Below are 20,723 nucleotides of genomic sequence, written 5' to 3'. Positions count from 1 at the left end.
TATCTGGACTGATCCGGGTACGTACAGGGAAGGGTCTTTATCTGCCATCGTTTACTATGTTACTGTATGCTACTTCTAGTCATTTAAACCTAACACACCGAAACTTATCCCTAACTGTAAACATATGCCTTATAACACAGTATCACAATCCTCTGTTTTTATTCCACCCTTTAACCTACTAATCACACAGACATGCTTCCCAACATTCACACCCTCCGTGCACTTGAGCAATTCAATCATTAACGCGTAAAAAATGTATCCCAGAGCAGCTTATATTCATGCAATGCTTTAAAAAAAATTTTTTAGATCCAATGTCCAGTTCAAAATTGTAACGGATGCTAGTTGCTGCATCAATGGTTTTCAACATTCCCCTGGTAAATCTGTCTCACCATCTTTCTCCTTTAGACTTATTCACCAGTAATGCCACATCCCCTATTAACCCAACCAATAAGAGCATCCATCTTCCTTCCAACAATCTGCTTGATACTGGAGAAAACCACTGCCCACAACTTTTCCAACTTTGTACATTCCAGGAACGAGTGGCTCAATGATCTTGTCGCAATTTTGCACCTAAGACTGGCTGCTGACTCTCACAATTCCATTTGCGCACCTCTCTCTAGAAATCTGTTCTCCCAGTTCTGTTGGCCCTTCAATTGCTAATAAGGATAAGAAAGCGTCCTCTTTCGTACTTTTTCCCATATTATACCACCCAGCCATTTTATTAAACTTCCAAGTAATGGAGGCAAACTCTGCATCGATGCCACAGAAGATGAATCCATGGCATTCAGGGCTGCAAAACCAAAATGCCTTGCTTGCAAAAAAGGCTAGCATATGGAAATCTGATAGGCTCCACTCAGCTTTCACTGCTCAAAGGGGGCGGGAACACTCCACCTCCCAGCTTCAGGTAATTTGCCAAAGGTAAAACGCCAATGTAAGAGAACTCCATGTTGTCCACTAGGGATATGAACAGGGACACATTACTTTTCTTCCCTCCTAATCATCTCCACCATTTCCAAGACATCTGGAATGGTTTTAAAAGAGCTCCATGTCATAGAGCTGATATATTGTGAAGAGTCTTGATATGAACGGATTTGAAAAAGGAGTATGGCTGGCACATGTCATCCCAGAGACCTAAGAGTGGAACTTTAGAACTGTTTAGCAGTACTCTAATCTACTAACTTTGTGTAGATTACATACATCACTATGGACCAGATGTGCTAAGCATTTTTACCCCGCAGACACAAAATTGGAAGTACCGTTCAGTACATTAGGCGCTATATCTCCCTGAGCCTTGGCTCCCCTACCACGACTCTCACGTAACTCAGAACAAAGATGCCTCCCCTCTGAAACTAAGGATCCTTGCCTCTGCTCTCCTGCTTATCCTGGCAGCCCGAGTCACAAGTCATCTTCTCTTCCATTGCCGTGGAGGTGGGGAGAAGCTGGTGACAGGAAAGCGCCAGCTTTGTGGAGGTCACCAAGGCAGCCAGTGGCTCATCGTCGCTGGAGTCATCCATCTGCAGGGGAAAAGAGGGAAGAAAGGAAACCATCATTAGCAACTATATAGTGGGAACCTGCACAAGATGAGTCTCTTTCCATTTTCCATACTTGATCTCCCTCAGAGAAGCGGTATGTGTTGAACGTGTCCAGATATTCAGGGATTATCCATGCCTTAGGGAGCTTGAGAGATTAAAACCCAGCTAAATTGGGAAGAGGGTTGGGATCCACATCCAGTCACTGGTGTCTGCAGAAACAGTAGTAGTCATCGGATGAGGGCATTAAGGGTCAGTGAGAAGAGGAATTAAAACACAAACAGGCCGATACAATAAATCTGCGTGGAAAATGGGCGGGTTTTGTTTTGTTTTTTTTAACCTTTTGGTTCCTCCGATTTAATATTTCCATGAAATTAGGTCGGAGGATGTACAGAAAAGCAATATTTTCTGCTTTTCTGTACACTTTTTTGGGCTGCTCAGAAATTAATGCCTGCCCTGGGCTTGGGTTAATTTCTGAGTGTTAAAATATGTGGATTGAGCACACATTTTTTTTTGTATCTGGGGCGAATAGCTAATAGCCTCATCAACATGCATTTACATATGATGAGCGCTATTAGTTTTGGAGGGGGGGGCGGCTGGATGCGCATTTTGGACGCGCTAAACCCCTTATGGTTTAAGGGGTTGTGGACGCGCATCCAAAATGCGTGTCCAACCGCGGGTTAAACAGTGCGCTCAGCTGAGCGTCCTGTATCGTATCGACCTGAAGTAGATTAAAGAATGCCAAGTGAAATAAATAAAAACAAAACAAATCAGTAGCAGGATTCCGAGTTTTCGGAAGCCAGTTTAGTTTATGGATACATGCGTGCACCCTTACAAAGTTCACAAAAACAGAACAGAAAAATGAGAGACGAGAAGGATTTGGAATCCCAGTTATTTGAAGAACACAAAAATTGAAAACATGCTGGTATCTGGGATTGAAAAGAGCAAACTATGTAAAATGCAGGATTGTGCAAGGTACTTCTAATCTTAATTGGGGTGTTTGCAAACCACATCAGAGGGGATCCAGTACCCAAGCACTGCCCCAGGCATTCGGCCATCCTCTCACTCCCCCCCCCCTTTCAGCGTTCATCCCCTCTCCCGTTCAACAAATCACTCACAGGAGTCACAGAAATGACTTGAGGCTGCTTCTGCTTCATCCCTTCCACCCCCCACCCTCCCAGGCAGCCTCTAGGGGGGGGGGGGGGAAGGAGAGGAGGGGCTGAAGCTGAGAAAGCAAAGAAGAGCCCAGTTATCACTTCCGGCTCATTGCTCTCTCATACTGTTTTCTTTCCTCACTGCTGCAGATTACAGACACCAGGTGACTGGGACCTCTTCATGCTACAGGCAAGAGAGAAACAGAAGTTACCACAGATTTGCTGCCTTTACCACCCCTAGAGTTCATTCTAGATACAGGCAACCCATTCACCAATATTTTGGAAAAAAAAGCAGACAACAACTCTGGCCGGAGGGTGCAATAACACCACAGCTAGCACCTTTGCCCTCTTTCACCAGCACCACAGGAAGTTGTGCCTATGCCTGTGGAGGACTCAGACAAGCAGTTGAAGTTGCCCCTTTTGATCAGCCACACAAGAGGACCACACCTTTTGGGAAAGAACTGGCTGAAAGTATGGCAACTTTAAAATAACTCTGAACACGGTGCCAATTACTTCACCAGAATGCCATTGGTTAAGCTTTCCATCACTTACCTGATTTTGTAGCCTTGGGAGCTCTTACTGGATGAAACACATTTTGTTTCTACATATTTTTAAATCAGCTAAGATGGCAACAACGGATTGCGATTAGACTATTCAAACATTTCCAAGTCTTTTAAATCCTGATATGTTGATCCCAATTGTAAGATGCTTAACGAAATGGAGACATTAGTTTAACTGTATTCTGGTGAAGTAACAAAGCTAACCCGAAATACAAATTTTTCTGACATTTCAGAAAAATTATTCTCGGTTTTCATTGTCCCTGAATCATGCCAAATTAGATAATTTCGTTAAAATTGTCTAATTCTGGAAAACTGAATGCACATCTCTAGCCCGTAAATTTTTTTTTTTTTTTTATAAAATATGAACTACGCAAGTAATGTTTTGAAAATTCATCCCGTAAGTGTAAGTTTCTTTGATATGATGGTCCATGCACTTATTAAAAAATAAGATTGTGAAAAGTTTAAAATTAAGTATTTTTGGATGAAAAAGTTAGTTAATATTTATGTCTAATTTTATACCAGGTAGAGGTTGTGTCAGCTTCCGGTCACTTAGAGATTCACTGAAATATGCAATTTGAAATATACAAGGGGTGCCTAAATTTTGCACACAACTGCAAATAGTGTATAGTTAGGCATTCGCATCGTCAGTAACATTACGTTTTAGAATGACTGAAGACCAGGCTGGTTTACAACAGGGCAAGGCAGAGTTTAATTTACATTTCTGAGCATGGGATCTCATTTGTCAGGGTGGGCAATGTATTAAGGTTGAAGGAAAATATGTGGCAAGAGGGTTTACGGAAGACTACACCATGGGACAACTACTCTGCTTACCCGCTTCGTCTGCTCCCCAGAATCTTTAACCTCTGCTGTGCCCTGAGCACATCATTGGTTCTTATAGAGCTGTTACGTGAGCTTTCGAGTTAAGAATACATGAACACACACACAATTCTGATCAGAATTAAATAGCTACAGTATATTAAAGAAAAGGTTAACGGAGAATTTTCAGTGAAAAATCTCTTAACAAAAAAAAAACCGTTTTCTGCCTGTAAACTGAGACAAATATACACAGAGTTAAGTGTTAATGTACTTTTAAATAATGCCCTTCCCTGGTTGAGCATGAAGACGTTTTGGGAAATGCATAAATTCTGTTGAACTTTATCATCCTAAAAAACTAATTAGTCACAGTAAAAAATTGGGTTGTAGTTTGCCAGCCCATGGGTACCACAAGCACATTTTCAAAAAGGAAAACTCCCTGCAGTGTTTTCTTTTGAAAATCTGGGGGTTGGCTGTTGCCGTGAATACTTCTCTACCCACAGATGGTGTAGTAAAGCACAAGTGGTTTTTTGGTGGTTAAAATGTATTGTTGAGACAGGCAAACAAAGATGTATATTGTACTGTATTGTATGAGTGTGTTTTGATAAATATGTAAGTTGTAAAGCTTTTAACAAAAGATATTTGATATACATAAATTGTGTATTATTCATATATACAGGTATGTGATATATGTTGTTCATGAATTACAGTACCTGTGGTTGACCCTATGATATATATGTATACCTGACCTTTGTGGTTACTACACTTAACCAATAAGCCTTCATACTATTGATGCAACTCATTATTGCTATCTGCTTTAACGGCAGGGGGAAAAGAGATAAAGAGGAACTCGTTTCAGACAGCAACTAACAAGAAAATTGAATTTTAGGGTGTGGGAAAAACAAACAAGCGTGGGGGTAACTTGCTGACGAGGCTGTTACTACCCTTAACCAATAAGCCTTATACTTGTGATGTCACTCTAACATTGCATTGCTTTTGCTCTCTGCTTCAACGGCAAGAGATAACAGGGAATTGGACTCAGACAACAAACAAGGACCCTGACTGACAGTCTGGGAAACTAAGTATGGGAGTAACTTGTACAGTATGGCAGATGCCACCCCCTGATGCTACCATAAACTTGCTGGGCAGACTAGATGGACCGTTTGATCCTTTTCTGCCGTCATTTGTATGTTTCTCTGTTTCTTAAGTGGATATTTCAAAATGCAATCCCATCGTGCTGTCTGCTGGCCTTGCGTTTCTTCCACCTCATTATACCAGAGGTGAAAGTACCCCTGCTGTTTCATTGGCACCTTTACCAACAGAGATGGAAGGCAATTTTCAACAGACTAAGTACTCAGTTACCCAGGTAAATCCATTTGAAATGTGTTCTCTTCATAATTTATTCCACACTTGCTTTCAATTGAACCATTGATTAGTTTATTGAAATACCTATTTTAATCTGATAATACACTTTATATTGATTGAACAATTAGTGCATTTTACAGTAATTCATTTGTCCCTGGGGGAGAAGAAGAAAGGAAATGCTCCTGGAAAATAATCCATTTACATAAAGGAGTGTCTTCTTTAATCGGATATCTAGGCTATTAGCCATAGGAAGGGTAACTCTCCAAGCTGTTTCTGTAAGTAAGACAATGCTTTACCCGCAGAAAGAGGCTTTTAGAAAGCTGGCCTCTCTATTGTGAGGATCCATGTGCAGTGCTCACCTCCCACCAGCAGTGGCCCTCAGTGGGCCATGTTACCTGCTGCTCAGTCCTCCAAGCCAGTCCCTACTGGCGGCATGTTTCCAGCACTATCACAGGATATAAGCCTGCCTCTCTGTAAACTCATTGCCTCAACTGGGAGTCTATCTGTGGCCTCTGTTCCTGCCTTAGGCTTGGCCTTAGCTCAGGTTCCTAGTTGCTCCTTGTTGTGGCCCTCTGCTGTGGCAGTTCCTAGTTCTGAATTTGACCTTTTTAGACTTGTGCTGGCCCTAGTATTGTAGCCTTCTGTTCTTGTCTATATTTGTTCTGTGTCTTTTAGTCCTCGTCTTGTTTTGTCTTGCTTAGGGGGTACCCTTTTGTTTCCTGTCTTAGCAGTAGCCAAACCTGTCTTAGTAGTTGCCTTTTATTTTTTGAATGTGTGCACCTTCTCCTAAACTCTGCCAGCCACCAAAACCTGAGGGCTCAACTCAAGTGGGAGGAGGATGGTCAGGCAGAAGATCCCAGTGCCAGGCCAGTCCAGTCCTGCAAAAGCCTGCTTTTCCTGGGTCCAGCCTTGTTCCTGCACTGGTGTCAGCAAACACCAGCAGCATAACTGCAACATCAATATGCGAGCAGATGTATATGTGTGCAGGACCTCTGTGAGCGTACTTTTACCCACCGTGTGTTCTGGTAGGCGGGGTTTGGAATTCCATGTATAAGTTCTCAGAAAAAAAAAAAAACTACCCCCACAAATTAGTAGGTCTAACATGTGCTGGAAGATTTTCTGGGATAATTTTCAAAGTAAAAGTACGTGTGCATTTTCACTTTGAAAATGAGTGTAAAGTCTGTCAGTAAAAAGTACTCACAGCCTTTGCACCAATGCAGGAATTTATAAAATGGAAAAATTACTACTTACCTGATAATTTCCTTTTCTTTAATGAAGATAGGTGGAACACCACCAATGGGTTATGCACCTCTACCAGCAAATGGAGACTGAGCAAAGCAGATGTCACGGTATACATACCCCTGTGCTGACATTAGCCCACCAGTATTCTCTGCAAAAGCCAACTGTGGACAAACTAACAAAACTTGATTATTAACAAACAACCACTCCAGCACTCAGCCAACAGAAAACCACTGAACTCAGACAAGGAGTGCAACAACACTAGTCTAGGGACTGAACTGACACTTAGCAATACCCCCCTGGAACTCACAGCCACACAGCAGCCAAGGACGGGAAGATGGATCCACTAGCTTCATTAAAGAAAAGGAAATTATCAGGTAAGTAGTAAATTCTCCTTTCTTAGCATTCAGATAGGTGGAACCACACCAGTAGGATATACCAAAGCTACTCCTGAACAGTATTGGAGGCTGCCCACGGTCTGATTAATACCACATGTGCGAAGGCTGTGTCCTCCCAGGCTTGCACGTCCAGGCAGTAATGCCTGGAAAAGGTGTGTAAGGAGGACCACGTCACAGCTCGGCAAATCTCAATAGAAGACAGCAATCTAATCTCTGCCCATGACACTGCTTGAGCTCTAGTGGAATGAGCGACCGTGACTAACTCCTTAATCCAGCAGGCTACTGTAGTCCAAACACTAATCACCCTGTTTACTCCCACCTTGGAGTATAAACAGCCAGTCCGTCTTCCTGAGAGATTCAGAAACCTATAAATACCTCAAGAATTGCCTCTTGACATCCAAGGACCATAACAGGTGATATTCATCCACATCTCTCTCCCTGTCCAGAGTTGACAGAGAAATTGATTGATTCAAGTGAAAATCCAAGATCACCTTTTGGCAAAAAGGATGGAAATGTATGCAATTATATCGGCCTCAGAATCACTCGCAGAAACTGTTCCCAGCAAGACAATGCCTGCAGTTCAGAGACTCTACGCATAGAACAAATTTCCACAAGAAACACCGTTTTCAAGGTAATTAACCTCAAGGAAAGGCTATGCAGTGTTCGAAAGATGGGACCTGTCAGAAAATCCAAAATCAGATTAAGATTCCACAAGGGCACCGGCAACCACAGGGGAGGACGAAGATGCTTCACCCCTGTTAAGAACCGGGCCACATAGTAATGACGGCAGAAAAAGACCAAAATGGTCCATCTAGTCTGCCCAGCAAACTTCCCAAGGTATTAACTGCCGCTCCGAACAGGTTACCCCCAAGATTTATTTATTCCCATCCTCTAGCCTTTAGGGATCCATAGTGTTTATGCCATGCCCCTTTGAAAATCTTCACAGTTTTAGTCTTCACCACTTCCTTCGGAAGGGCATTCCAGGCATCCACCACCCTCTCAGTGAAGAAACATTTCCTGACATTGGTTCTAAGTCTTTCTCTCTGGAGTTTCAAATCGTGACCCCTAGTTCTACTAAATTGTTTCCAATGGAAAAGGTTTGTTGACGACCATGGATCATTTCAAGTATCTGAATGTCTGTATCATATCACCAGTGCTCCTCCTCTCCTCCAGGGTATACATATTCAGGTTCTTCAACCTCTCCTCATTCGATGGAGACCACCCACCATTTTGGTCACCGTTCTCTGGACTGCCTCCATCCTATCTCTGTCTCCTCTGAGATACGGTCTCCAGACCTGAACACAGTACTCCAGGTAAGGCCTCACCAAGGACCTGTACAAGGGGATTATCACTTCCCTTTTCTTACTAGATATTCCTCTCTCTATGCAGCCTAGCATTCTTCTGGCTTGGCTATCACTCCGACAAGGGTCCACATCCACTTGACTTTGGAAATAGGCAAGAGCCACCAACTGTACTTTCAATGAATTAATGGCCAACACTTTACTTACTCCATCCTGCAAAAGTTCCAAAATTAATGGGATCTTAACCAAATGAGGATGAAACCCTCGTTCCTCACACCAAGCCTCAAACATTCGCCAAAACCGCACATAGGATAAGGAAGCGGAGAACTTTCTCACTCGTAGCAAGGTAGCAATCATTGCAGTGGAATATGCACACTTCAGCAAATGAGCCCTCTCAAGGGCCATACCATAAGACAAAATCAAGTTGGATCTTCATGAAAATCAGGTTCCTGCCATAGCAGATCCCTGTGAACTGATAATTGGATAGGAGAGTCCACCAGGAGCCTTCGCAAATCTGCATACCACGGCCTCCTGGGCCAATTTGGTGCCGCCTGAAGCACCATCCCTGTGTATCTCTTAATTAATCGAATCATTCTGCCCAACATGGGCCATGGGGGAAAAGACATATAGGAGCTTACCTTCCGGCCAGTCCTGCTCGAGGGCATCGATGCCCAAGGACTTTTGATCTCTTCTGCAACTGAAGAAGCAAGGAGCCTTCGCATTGTGAGATGTTGCCAGTAGGTCTAGAAACGGGATGCTCCAGCAGTCCACTGTGAGCTGGACCACCTTGTTTGACAATTCCCATTCTCCTGGGTCCAGACTGTCTGCTGAGAAAGTTGGTTCTTACATTGTAGGGAGATGCACATCCACCACCAGAAGGAGATGGAGAATGCTTGCAGGCTGATGTTAATGTAGGGGTATATATATACTGTGAGGTCAGCTTTGCTCTGTCTTCACCTGCTGGTAGAGGTGCATAACCCACTGGTGTGGATCCACCTATCTGAACACTAAGAAATATCCCCTTAGTGGAAATCAATGAATGTTAACCCTTATCCCCCTATCTCCAGACACACCATTGGTTGTGTTGGGTTCATACCCTGCTCACTGGAAATGAGGGTGAAGTGTGTAGAGAGTAGGTCATTCCCCCCACCCCCAATTATGTAAAAGGATTACCTATTAACTGTGTCCATCTCTATTTTGCAAACTATCAATTTATTCTACATTCAGCAATCCAGGGGAAACCACTACAGAGAGAACACACTCTCTGACTCAAGCTAGGCTTTTTGTTTCACCTCTTCCTGCCATGACAGGGCTATTGTGTTTTGTTTGGCTGGCAGGAAGTTTAACAGAAGGAAAAAATATTACTGTTTGCAGGTGTTACAAGGTCACATCACCAAAATTAGGGGGTCATTTTCTATCGGTATCGCACGCGAAAAGTCCCTTTTCGTGTGAGATAGCTTGATAGGGGCGGAGTCGGGACTGGAAGAGGAGGAATCGGGGCGGCATCGGGGTGGACGCGGCGGTAACTTTGCTGGCGGCGATAAGGTAAGACCCATTATTGCTGCCAGTAGCGCGCCCAATAGCACCACCTTTCACGGTGGCACTACTGGGTGCAAAAGCTGGCAGTGATGACACTGCGGTTGTGCGATGGCTGCCGGCTTTCGCAGGCCCGCCCCCCCATTACCGGGGAATTCAGTAAGCTGCGCGCAGATACAAAATCCTGGCCTTAAAGAGAAGATGAAGAAGAAAGAAAAAATAATCTCCCTAAAGAAATTTACAGAGAGAACATTTTACAAAGGGTCTTTCATGATATAAACAGGTGCTTAACCATAGAAAATAACCCTCTGAAAATTGCCCCCCCCCCACACACATATACTGGAAAAAGGGGTGGAGCCAGGGGACAGGATTAGGGCAGGTCAACCAAAGTAAGACAGGGTTTAAATTTTGCACTTGCAGAGTGCGTGACTTAAAGAAAACCCCATAGCACTACCTGCTGGCAGATTTCAAAGGGAAAATCTCCAGGTACCTTCAGCATCCCTCCCCCTGAAAATAGTTCTCCATCAAGAGAAAAAAGAAAAAAAAAAAGGTTTGTGATCAACAACCCTATTCCACTGAAATAAGAGAAGAATCAGAATCCTCTACACGAGCGGCACAGACCGATTGAAATTAACAGGAATCTAAAAACTGATCATGATGTTTCAGAACCTAAAAAATATATTTAAGGCCTTTAAGCTTCTAGTGGGGCATGTAGGGGAAAAAAGAAGCCCCTATATACTTATCACTTCCCTAGGCTTAACAAGAATTTTTTTCTTTCTAGTCTGTGTGGCTTGAGCCACATCAAGCAACATCTGGACCTATTTTATGTTCCTGCTTTAAAAAAAAGTTGTCAAAATTAACTCAACTGTCCAGACCCAGCGTAACCAAGTGTGCAAATCGTGCAATTGCACAGGGCAGCACACCTGGGAGGGGGTGACATCGGGAGTAGGGAAAGGCCCATGTGGTCACCGGTGGACCCAATTCTGCCGGAGGAAGAAGAGGTCCACACTCTGCAACTCAGAAGATGAAGTCCATCCCTCAGCGTCTCCTTGTGAGCCCAGAACCACGGTATTCAACATTCAAGATGCAGGAGATGAGCACACAGGAAGTGCCAGCACCTCAGAATGGGCTCCAGCTCTACAGAAACATCTGCTCGCCCCACTGATGGAAGCGCAGGGTGGCAGCAGCAGCGGAGGAGAACTAAAAAGGCTCCACGGATCCTGCCTGCCTGGAGAGTGTAAGTGTGAGTGTGTGTGTGTGAATAAGAGGATGCCTGGGTTGCCTATGTGTGTAAATGGGAGCCTGCCTGGAGGGTGTGGGTGTGAGAGACAGAATATGAAGCCTGCTTGGGTTTTGTGGGTGTGTGTGTGAAAGAATGGAGTTTCAAGTGGATCCCAGTCTGCCAGCAGCCAAAATGGAGGGCCCAGGGCTGCTGGTGGATCCCAACCAAAGAAGAGCTGGAGATACCTGGGTATGGGTGAGAGGGGGAGCATGTGTGTATTTGAGTATATGTTTATGCATGTGTGAGAGGAAGTGAAGAAAGAGAGGAGAAAACTTGTCATCCCACTCTCACTAATCCATACCAATCTCAGGGTGACTGGAAATCAAAAGTTCCCATGTATGAAGAACTTGAATTTTTTATATCCTTTTTAGTTTATTTTTCAGTTGTTATTTAATGTGTCTTAAGAAGATAAGAACTTGCCATGCTGGCTCAGACCAAGGGTCCATCAAGCCTAGCATCCTGTTTCCAACAGAGGCCAAACCAGGACCCAAGAACCTGGCAAATACCCAAACACTAAGAAGATCCCATGCTACTGATGCAATTAATAGCAGTGGCTATTCCCTAAGTAAATTTGATTAAAAACTGTTAATGGACTTCTCCTCCAAGAATTTATCCAAACCTTTTTTGAACCCAGCTACACTAACTGCACTAACCACATCCTCTGGCAACAAATTCCAGAGCTTTATTGTGCGTTGAGTGAAAAAGAATTTTCTCTGATTAGTCTTAAATGTGCTACTTGCTAACTTCATGGAATGCACCCTAGTCCTATTATTCGAAAGTGTAAATAACCGATTCACATCTACTCGTTCAAGACCTCTCATGATCTTAAAGACCTGCTTTGAAATATTTTATTGGTGTTTGGGACATTCAAAAAAATAGTTAATTATTCTATCTTTTAGTCATTAGATGTTTTTGAAATATTAGTATGTTTTCACCTTAATGATTATGTATTTATAATATTTCTTGATTTTGTTTGATGTTTGAGTATGGTGATGGATCTGTTTTTTCATTGCTGCACTGCATAATGCCTGGCTTCTTGTGATTTCCAGTTCAATTTTTATCTGCAAGTTTTTATTTCTACTTTATAGTTGCTCTGTTCTGTATTTGGTGAGGGCCCGTTTTATGTTCTGCGTGTGTGACTGAGATGAAGTATTCGCATAATAGGGGGGCCAATGCAATAAAGTGCGCCCAGACTAGCGTAAAGGTTTACATGCGTTTGGACGCGCTATACTAACACCTGATGTAATAAGGAGATTAGCACATCCAAAATGCGCACTCAAACAAATGCGTAGCCGATAGCACCCATCACATGTAAATTCCATGTAGATGAGACTATTCATCTATTACCTCCTGATGCAGGAAAGCACTGGGCACCCAATGCACACTTTTATAATGCAGCAAATTTAACTCCAGCCCCGGAGGTGATATAAAGTCAAATTTGCGAATCAAGAGTCATGAGAAATAAAATATGGTCCTCTGTGGTTCCTCCTACTTAGTATCGTTATGACACTTCAATTTACTGCTTGCGACAGAGAAAAAATATTTCTTGGCTTGATTTAAAAAAAAAAAAAAAAAAAAATTCTTATGGTCGCACAATTTAGATGCCCATAGCAAGGGGCGCTTAATACAAGACACTTCAGCAACCTCACAAAATTAAAAAAAAAGATCAATCCGAAGAAGCGGGGTAAAAACAGACTCGCGTATTGAGCTCCCGATGCAAATGAGTGCTGCAGACGCACAATTCTCCCCAGTGCGCCCTTTTTTATGCAGCTCCTCATTTAAATACTGCATTGAGCACTCAGGGGATGTGGTTATATGTACTTTAGGAAAAGGGGCGTCCGTTTTCAGCACACGTCTTATTGCATCGGCCCCAGGAAGTATATTAGTGTTTCAGGGCTTTCAGAGGGTTAAGCCCACATGTTACAATAGGCCTAATACCATATGGGTTCCAAGTGTCTTTTTTTGCAGGGGTTTCTGGCTGGCATCACGGCAGTGCATGTAAATATAATATAATGTGATTTTCTTTTACCCAAGAATACTATAGTCTGATATTTTTCATGTAAAATGTTACTATAAATGTACAACTCTTACTGTGTGTGACTGTGGAGAGGACTGGGGGTGGGCTGCGTTATGCAAGGCTATAAGGTTTGCCTAGGGCATCTAATTCTCTTGCACTGCCCATGGATTCCGGGGCAGGGGGTGAGGACCCAGAGGTTAAGGGGAGATGTCGGTTGTTAAAGCTTGTGTCGCTGGAGGAAGCTGGGCTTTTTTTTTTTTGGTCAGCCTGGCACAGAAACTGAATGAAGCGGAGGGGGTAGGGCAGCCCAGTACCTCTTCAGACAGGGCAGCAAAAAAAAGCTAGCGCCGACCCTGCACCTGTCCGGAAAAGCAAGTTCTACCACTGGAGTAGCCTTAGAGGCAGCATAGGAAAAAAGTCTCAAATATTAACATCAAGAAATGTAGTTACAACACACTCTTCCAGAACCCCCATCAATTCTTGAAATTTCTCCACTAACTTTAGACTCCAAAAGGCATTTATCACTCCATACTGGGATATAAAATCTTTCCCGCTGGGGGGCAGAGATCCTTCTGGTTTCTTAAGGACCTCAATTAAATAGCAACAAAATCACTCACAAGCAGTAATAGTACCTACTTTAGGAAAACTGATGAATCTCAAATTTATATTTGAGATTCAGTTTTCAAAAGTTGTTAGCTGATCTCCGTAATGCTGTTATCCTTCTGTAAAGCTTCACACCTTTCTTGCACGCCAGACCTTTTGAGAGTAATTTTCAATAGCGTGCGTAAGTCAGAGATACACACAGCCGTGGGCACGGGGGAAGGTTATGCCTGCATTTTATAAAACCACGTGATCTCCATCCTGGCAGTGCGTGCATGTGTTTCAGTACACGCAGATACAGGGAGCCACATACATATTTTATGCTTGAACTGATTGTATCATGCGCACATGGCGCCTTCAGGTTATGACCAGAGGCAGGTACTTTACCAACGTATACCTGTTCCCTGCTTCTGAAAATGCTTACTTTGAAGCGCACTTGTAATCTCCATTCGCCAATAACTGCACCAATTCACCCGGACCCCCCCACGCAAAAAGTGCAGACAAAAGACAAATATGATTTTATTTTCGCAACTCAATTAGCAGGTGTAAAAGCATGCAGAATAGTTCAGTAAGGTGTGCGCATACACCCCTTACTGTGCACGAACTTCTGAACCTTGCTCTGGAATAACCTTAAACATCCCCTGTGTTCCCCCTTGTAACAAAATACTACTTGCACCTGCTTTGATGAGCTGGATAAAAGGCAGGAAATCATGTTAAATAAATAAAGGTATCCATGAGGTCAGAAACTGAAGCAGCAGCAGTCTCTAGGTAAGGAGGTTTACCCTCACCCACTCTGTGCTTGCCATGCTCCTTAAAAAAAAAAAAATGTAATCAGGAACCAAGACAGCTAAAACGGGGCAACCAAAATCTACTAGCAGCCACCATCTTACCCTTAGCTCTCAGTTATCCTGTTACTGATCACATTTACAGTTTCTTAAAAACTGGGATGTCCACAGATGATCCAGGAAAGGGGCTGAGCCTCATAGAGACAACATCAGCAATTGTGGGAAGCAGATGAGAACCAGATGGATCTCTCTGGGTCACAGACTGCGATAAAGATAGTCCCCATGAGCCACCTGCAGTAAGTTTAAAAATAGTGCTGCTGCTCAGGCCTAGGACTATGTTTTGTAGGTAAGGCCATGATGTGGTTGAGCTATCCAGATTTTTTTTTATTCACCATGTTTTTCTTTATCATGTATCTTAATGCGCTGTGGAAGAGTCCAATAACTGAGCACACACTGTTGAAGCCCGATTATTTTAGATCTCTAAACCCGCACGTGAATCCTACCACTACAATTTTGATGATCTAGCCACTTAGTTCTCACCTACATCCGACTATCTCCATAGTGCTGACTTACAGTTCCCAATAACATCCAAATTATAATAAAACACTGCCATGCAGTTCCCATTTGCGACTAGTTCTTAATATAATGTCTCTATAGGTTCTCAATCACGTCAGTTTGAAACTGTCCTGTTCTATGGTCTACTTGATTACCCAGAAATCGACCCACATCAAAAAGTGTAACAAACATCTTTATTGTATATTTATTTGACAACGATCCATCATCAGAATTATAGTGGTATGATTGACAAGCAGGTTTAGACATAAAAAATAAATACATAAATACATAAATAAATAAAAAGGGATCATGTGATGCTGGCTGAGTGATCGGAAATGCTCCTAATCGCTCCGAGGACCCCCTTCTGCCAAACACCAACAAACTCACAGTTAAACCTGGCGATTTCGCCCGCTAATCTATCTACACGGGAGAGCACTTAACAGCGAACCGACCTCACCCAATTTCGTACTTCAAATCTCTCAAATGGCATCAAAGGCTGGAAAAAAGAACAAGGAGAAAGCTAAGGGACCTGACCCTAAAATGGCCAACATTCCAGAGACTCCCTCAGCGCCTGAAGGCCCCGATGAGGCGGGACTTGATATCGCGGCAACGGTCATTGCCGCATTAGAAGGCAGACTCACCCAGCTCTCCTCCCAACTTACCGGGGTAAATGCTCAACTCTCCGTGATCAAGGGCAAATGCTCGCAGCGGAACAAAGAATCTCGGCCATTGAAGACAAAATGGCGACTGATGACGGCACAGTGCGGACCCTGCAAACCATATGCTGATATGCAGCAAAAGATTAATGATCTGGAAAATCGATCGTGCCGCAATAATTTGCACGCTATAGGCATACCTGAAGCAGTTCCTGACTCTGAACTCTGCACCCGACTGGAAAGTTGGCTGCTGCAGTCATTTCAACTTAATTCCCAGCATGGTGCCCTACATATTGAACGTGCCCATAGGCTGGGCCCGTACCGGACTGGGTCCCAGCCACATAAACGTCCGAGAATGGTGATATTCAAGGTCCTCGATTTTGCGCACAAGATTAAAATCCTCCGGGCATACAGACAAATGAAGGAGCTGACCTTTGATGGAGGCAAGGTACTGCTTTTTCAAGATTACTCTGCCACAGTAGCCTCTCAGAGGAAAGCTTATGTTTCAGCGTGTTCCCAGTTGGCCAATTTAAAAATACGGTCTACCATACTTTTCCCTGCTAAACTCAAGGCTGTACATGAGGGGACAGCCAAGATGTTCACTACTGCGGAGGCTGCAACAGCTTTTATTCAAGGACTAAAGGCAGATGAACAGCTTATGCGGCCTCAGGTTGCAACCCTCTCTACGCATTTCTCTGCAGCCCATTGACTTTCAGGTTGTTAAGTGGGCGCAATGGTTATTTCTTTTTTTTTTTTTTATATGGTTCATTGTTGGTCTCAGTTACCAATTCAAGTTTCTCAGAGGGGAGGGGGGTCCTCCTAGCTCTAGCGATCCCGCTATGAGAAGGGATTATGGAGGACATTGGGAGACAGATGTGGGGTCTCTCTGGTGTCTTCTTATCTCTCATGGGGAATATTATTGGGGTGTTTCATGGGGTCGCACTGAGGAAGGTCAAAAATGGGGGGGGGGAATTTATTTCGTTTTGGGGAGGTTCTTAGCAACACAGAAAAGAGATGATCACCATATCACACCATCTAAGGGTGGGGGTCTATGCTGGGGGATTCCCAGACCTCTCAAGTATTTCAGCTCGTGTTCTTATCTCTCTTTTAACCACACCTTTAGATGGTAAACACACGTTGTTGTACCTGGAATGTATGCGGCATAGGCTCTGTCATTAAAAGGTATAAGATCTTGCAAGCTCTCGGGCGTCGAAGGGTCCAACTTGCGCTTCTGCAAGAAAGTATATCATCTATTTTAACCCTATTTTAGTCTGATTTTGAGTGACTTTTATGTATTTTGTTATTTTAGAATGATTAGGATATAATTTTATATGCTTTTATAGGGTGATTGTATTTTTAGTTTATTATTTTTATTTTATTTATTTATTGTCATTTTACTCTATTGAGTGATTTTAGGACATGTCGTTAAAAACTGTCCATTAAACTATGTAAACCGACATGAGGTGTACACAATATGTTCAGTATATAAAAATGCCTAAATAAATAAACCAGACTCACTGCTTTAGAGCATGAGAAACTACAAAAACAATGGGTTGGGAAGGTCTTTTATGCATCTTCGGGCTCGAAGAAAGCAGGGGTAGCTATTTTAGTACATAAAATGCTCCCTTATACATTAAAGCGCTCTGTAGTTGACCCTGAGGGGCAATATATTTTTTTAGAAATCGAACTCTATGGGAAAACTATCCTTTTGGGGAATGTATATGCTCCTAACACATACTCTCAAGTTTTTTACAATCAGATATTTAATATTCTTCATGCTAATTCTCACCTTCCCCTTTTTGTTGGGGGGAGATTTCAATACAGTTTTAGATTCTGCAATAGATAGACAGCCGCCCAGACCAATGTCTCGCTTGGATTCCATGAGGGGCTTGCCATTTCTCTGCCATCAATTGGGTTTAGTAGACACCTGGCGGGCCCTCCATCTGCTAGATGCGAATTATACACATATATCTCGTGCCCATGGGTCTCAATCACGGTTGGACTACCTTTTGGTCAGTCAAAAGTGTTTCTCCCAGGTTTCCAGCGTGGAGATAGGGCCCCTTATTATTTCTGAACATGCACCTGTGTGGGCTGATCTCTCCGGGTTTGCACCCTCAGGAGGCCAAAAGCGATGGAGATTTCCCGCACACCTATACTAATGATGAGGATTTTAAAACCTATATTAGGGATAAGTGGAAGGAATTTGCCCACTTTAATCAGCAACATGAGGGGGACCCACTTCTATACTGGGATACGGCCAAAGCCGTGTTGAGGGGAGAAATAATAGCTTAAACAGCAAAGAAGAATAAAGCCTTGGCAGCTACCATCATACGTTTGGAAAAGCAGTTGCAGAAAGCGAAACAGTCGCTCAACTCCCGGCCCACCAAAGAAAATCGCATCAATTTTTACTCGGTTCAAAATCTATTACATGAACATATTCAACAAAAGACCCAAAAACGTCTTCTTTATTATAAATACCAACTTTTTCATTTTGGCAATAAGGCGGGAAAACTCATGGCGGGTTTAGTCAAAAATTGGGTGGGAAACTCATATGTTAAGGCTTTAAAAAATGACAAAGGCTATCTTAAATCATCCAACCGAGACATTGGGGAGATATTCACTAAATATTACCAAACCCTTTACACGGCTGATCCATGTGACCGAACAGCTATTCAGGTGTACCTTGCTAATATCAATCTTCCTAAGATATCTGAGAAGGATCTGAAACTTTTAAAATGTACCTGTGGGGAAAAATTGAGTTGGAGGTAGCAATTAAGTCTGCAGCGCTAGGCAAAGCACCAGGACCGGATGGCCTGACCAATGAGTTTTTTAAAATTTTGGGGGATCAAATTTGTTGTTCTATTCAAAAGGTCTATGACACCTTATCCTTGGTCGACTGCCCGGCGTGGCAGGCCAACAGAGTGCCACCATAGTAGTCCTGCCTAAACCAGGCTGCAATCTGGAACTCCCGGGCTCAAACAGGCCTATCTTTCTCATTAATTGCGACCTCAAGCTCTTGGCCAAAATTATGGCTGATCGAATATCTTCCTTTATTCCTAACCTCATTTCTGCCCCTCAGGCTGGATTTGTCTGGGGACGGCAAGTGGTTCATAATGTCCACAGGGTCTTGGCCTCGATAGCCCATTCTCAGTCCAAGCACCTGAATTCGCTCCTTGTAAGCTTTGACGCCGAAAAGGCATTTGATACGGTCAACTGGGCTTTCTTGTTTGAAACTCTTCACTGTTATGGTTTCCAGGGTCCCTTCTTTTCCTTTCTATCTACAATGCCCCTAGGGCAAATATTTGGGTCAATGGTGATTTCTCACAGGATTTCACCTTATTTAGGAGGACGAGGCAGGGTTGCCCGCTGTCGCTTCTCCTCTTTGTCCTCACTTTAGACGGTGATGAAATTTCTTTGGAGAGGCAAAAAACCAAAGGTTAGCATTAAAAAATCTCATGCGGCCGATTACGGCAGGGGGATTCAGCCTCCCGGATTTACAAGTTTACAATCATGCTATCAATCTGAGACATATTAGTGACTGGCTCTCCAACTCATCCTTTTTCTCTGACACTCACTTTGAAAACCAACTCCTGGCACCCTTCTCGCTTAGATACGCCCTGCATGTACCAAACGCAACGTTGACACCATTTATCAGTTCAGATATTCTACTTCAACCTCTCAGGCAAACGTGACAATGGCTCCTCAACAAATCCTCCCTGCCCACGGATGTCTCACAGTTTCTCCCATTTTGGGGTAACAAAGCATTCCCTGCAGGTCTGGAGGCCTCCCGCTTCCGGGAAAACCATCACATCTCTTACATCGATCAACTGGTACAGGCCAATGGCACGCCACTGGACATTTCCACTCTGTGTCAATCTTTTGGAATTCCCTCCACTGACTATCTTCATTATCATCAAGCCAGATATTACATTCATGCTCTGAGGAACTTGGACATTACAAATCCTAAGTGGAACTTTCTGCATGATTGGTTCGATCTCGACCGTCCCAAAAAACATTCCATTTCGTTTTACTATAAATATATGGAAATTACTCATAAGCCATGGGTTCTGGATGCGATATGTATCAAATGGCAACAAGAACTCGCACAGGACGTTACCCCGGAGAGGTTCAAAGCCGCTGTGGTATTAACTCCACGAGTGAAAACTAACATTCTACTATGGGAAACCCACTACAAAATATTCTATCGGATGTACATTTCACAACATCAAGCGTTCCGGGTGGGATTCGCCGATAAGGAGGACTGTATTAAATGTCATTCTCCAGGACCACACCTGGGCCACTCTCTGTGGAGCTGCCCAGTACTACAGCCTTTCTGGAAGAAGGTCTTTCGTTTTACCAATGAGGTCCTGGGCCACAAGATTCCTTATTCCCCTTTAGTGGCACTCTTTGGCATATTTCCACTTACATACCGGGGGAAACCTACTCAGACACTATGGATTACAAAATTATTTTTACTGGCCAGCAAAGCTATACTCTCTGAATGGAGAGGCTCAACTGGTCCTTCCATGGCAGGGTGGTATGCCTCTATTCTTCATCTTATCACAATGGAAACCTTATCCACCAGGCATTTGTCCCCTAATACTAGACGAGCCCTAAGCTCTATCTGTATGCCCTACATTCTAACTTTACCTCAGGACCCTAAGAATCAATTTCTCAATAGATTAGATATATGATTGTCTGGGGGGGGGGGGGGGGGATTTCATTTTCTAGATTGCAAGTCTCATTTTCTAGTCTCTAATTCTAGATTTCGTTTGTTGAACCCCATTGACGCTCAGTGCTAAAGGGGGGGGGGGGGGATGAGCATGCTGCTGTTACTATGTTGGCCTTGTAATGATGTGGTATGTAACAGACACAATTATGTATCATATCTGAATCTGTTGTTACCCTTGGAAAATTGAATAAAAATGATTTG

At 43.3% G+C, this 20,723-nt stretch overlaps 1 protein-coding gene across 2 annotated transcripts in view; it reads right to left on the bottom strand.

Annotated features, from left to right (window-relative positions):
* The window catches only part of HIRIP3 (HIRA interacting protein 3), an 81,793-nt gene that overhangs the window by 29,185 nt on the left and 31,885 nt on the right, over positions 1–20,723 (bottom strand). For both annotated transcript variants that reach the window (XM_029606948.1, XM_029606947.1), the window contains exon 3: positions 1,364–1,514. In XM_029606948.1, the coding sequence (XP_029462808.1) occupies positions 1,364–1,514 (151 nt within the window). The remainder of the gene's footprint in view (positions 1–1,363; positions 1,515–20,723) is intronic.

Source organism: Rhinatrema bivittatum, chromosome 6 (assembly GCF_901001135.1).
Source record: "Rhinatrema bivittatum chromosome 6, aRhiBiv1.1, whole genome shotgun sequence".
NCBI lineage: Eukaryota > Metazoa > Chordata > Amphibia > Gymnophiona > Rhinatrematidae > Rhinatrema > Rhinatrema bivittatum.
This window is presented reverse-complemented; position numbering and strand designations above follow the sequence as displayed.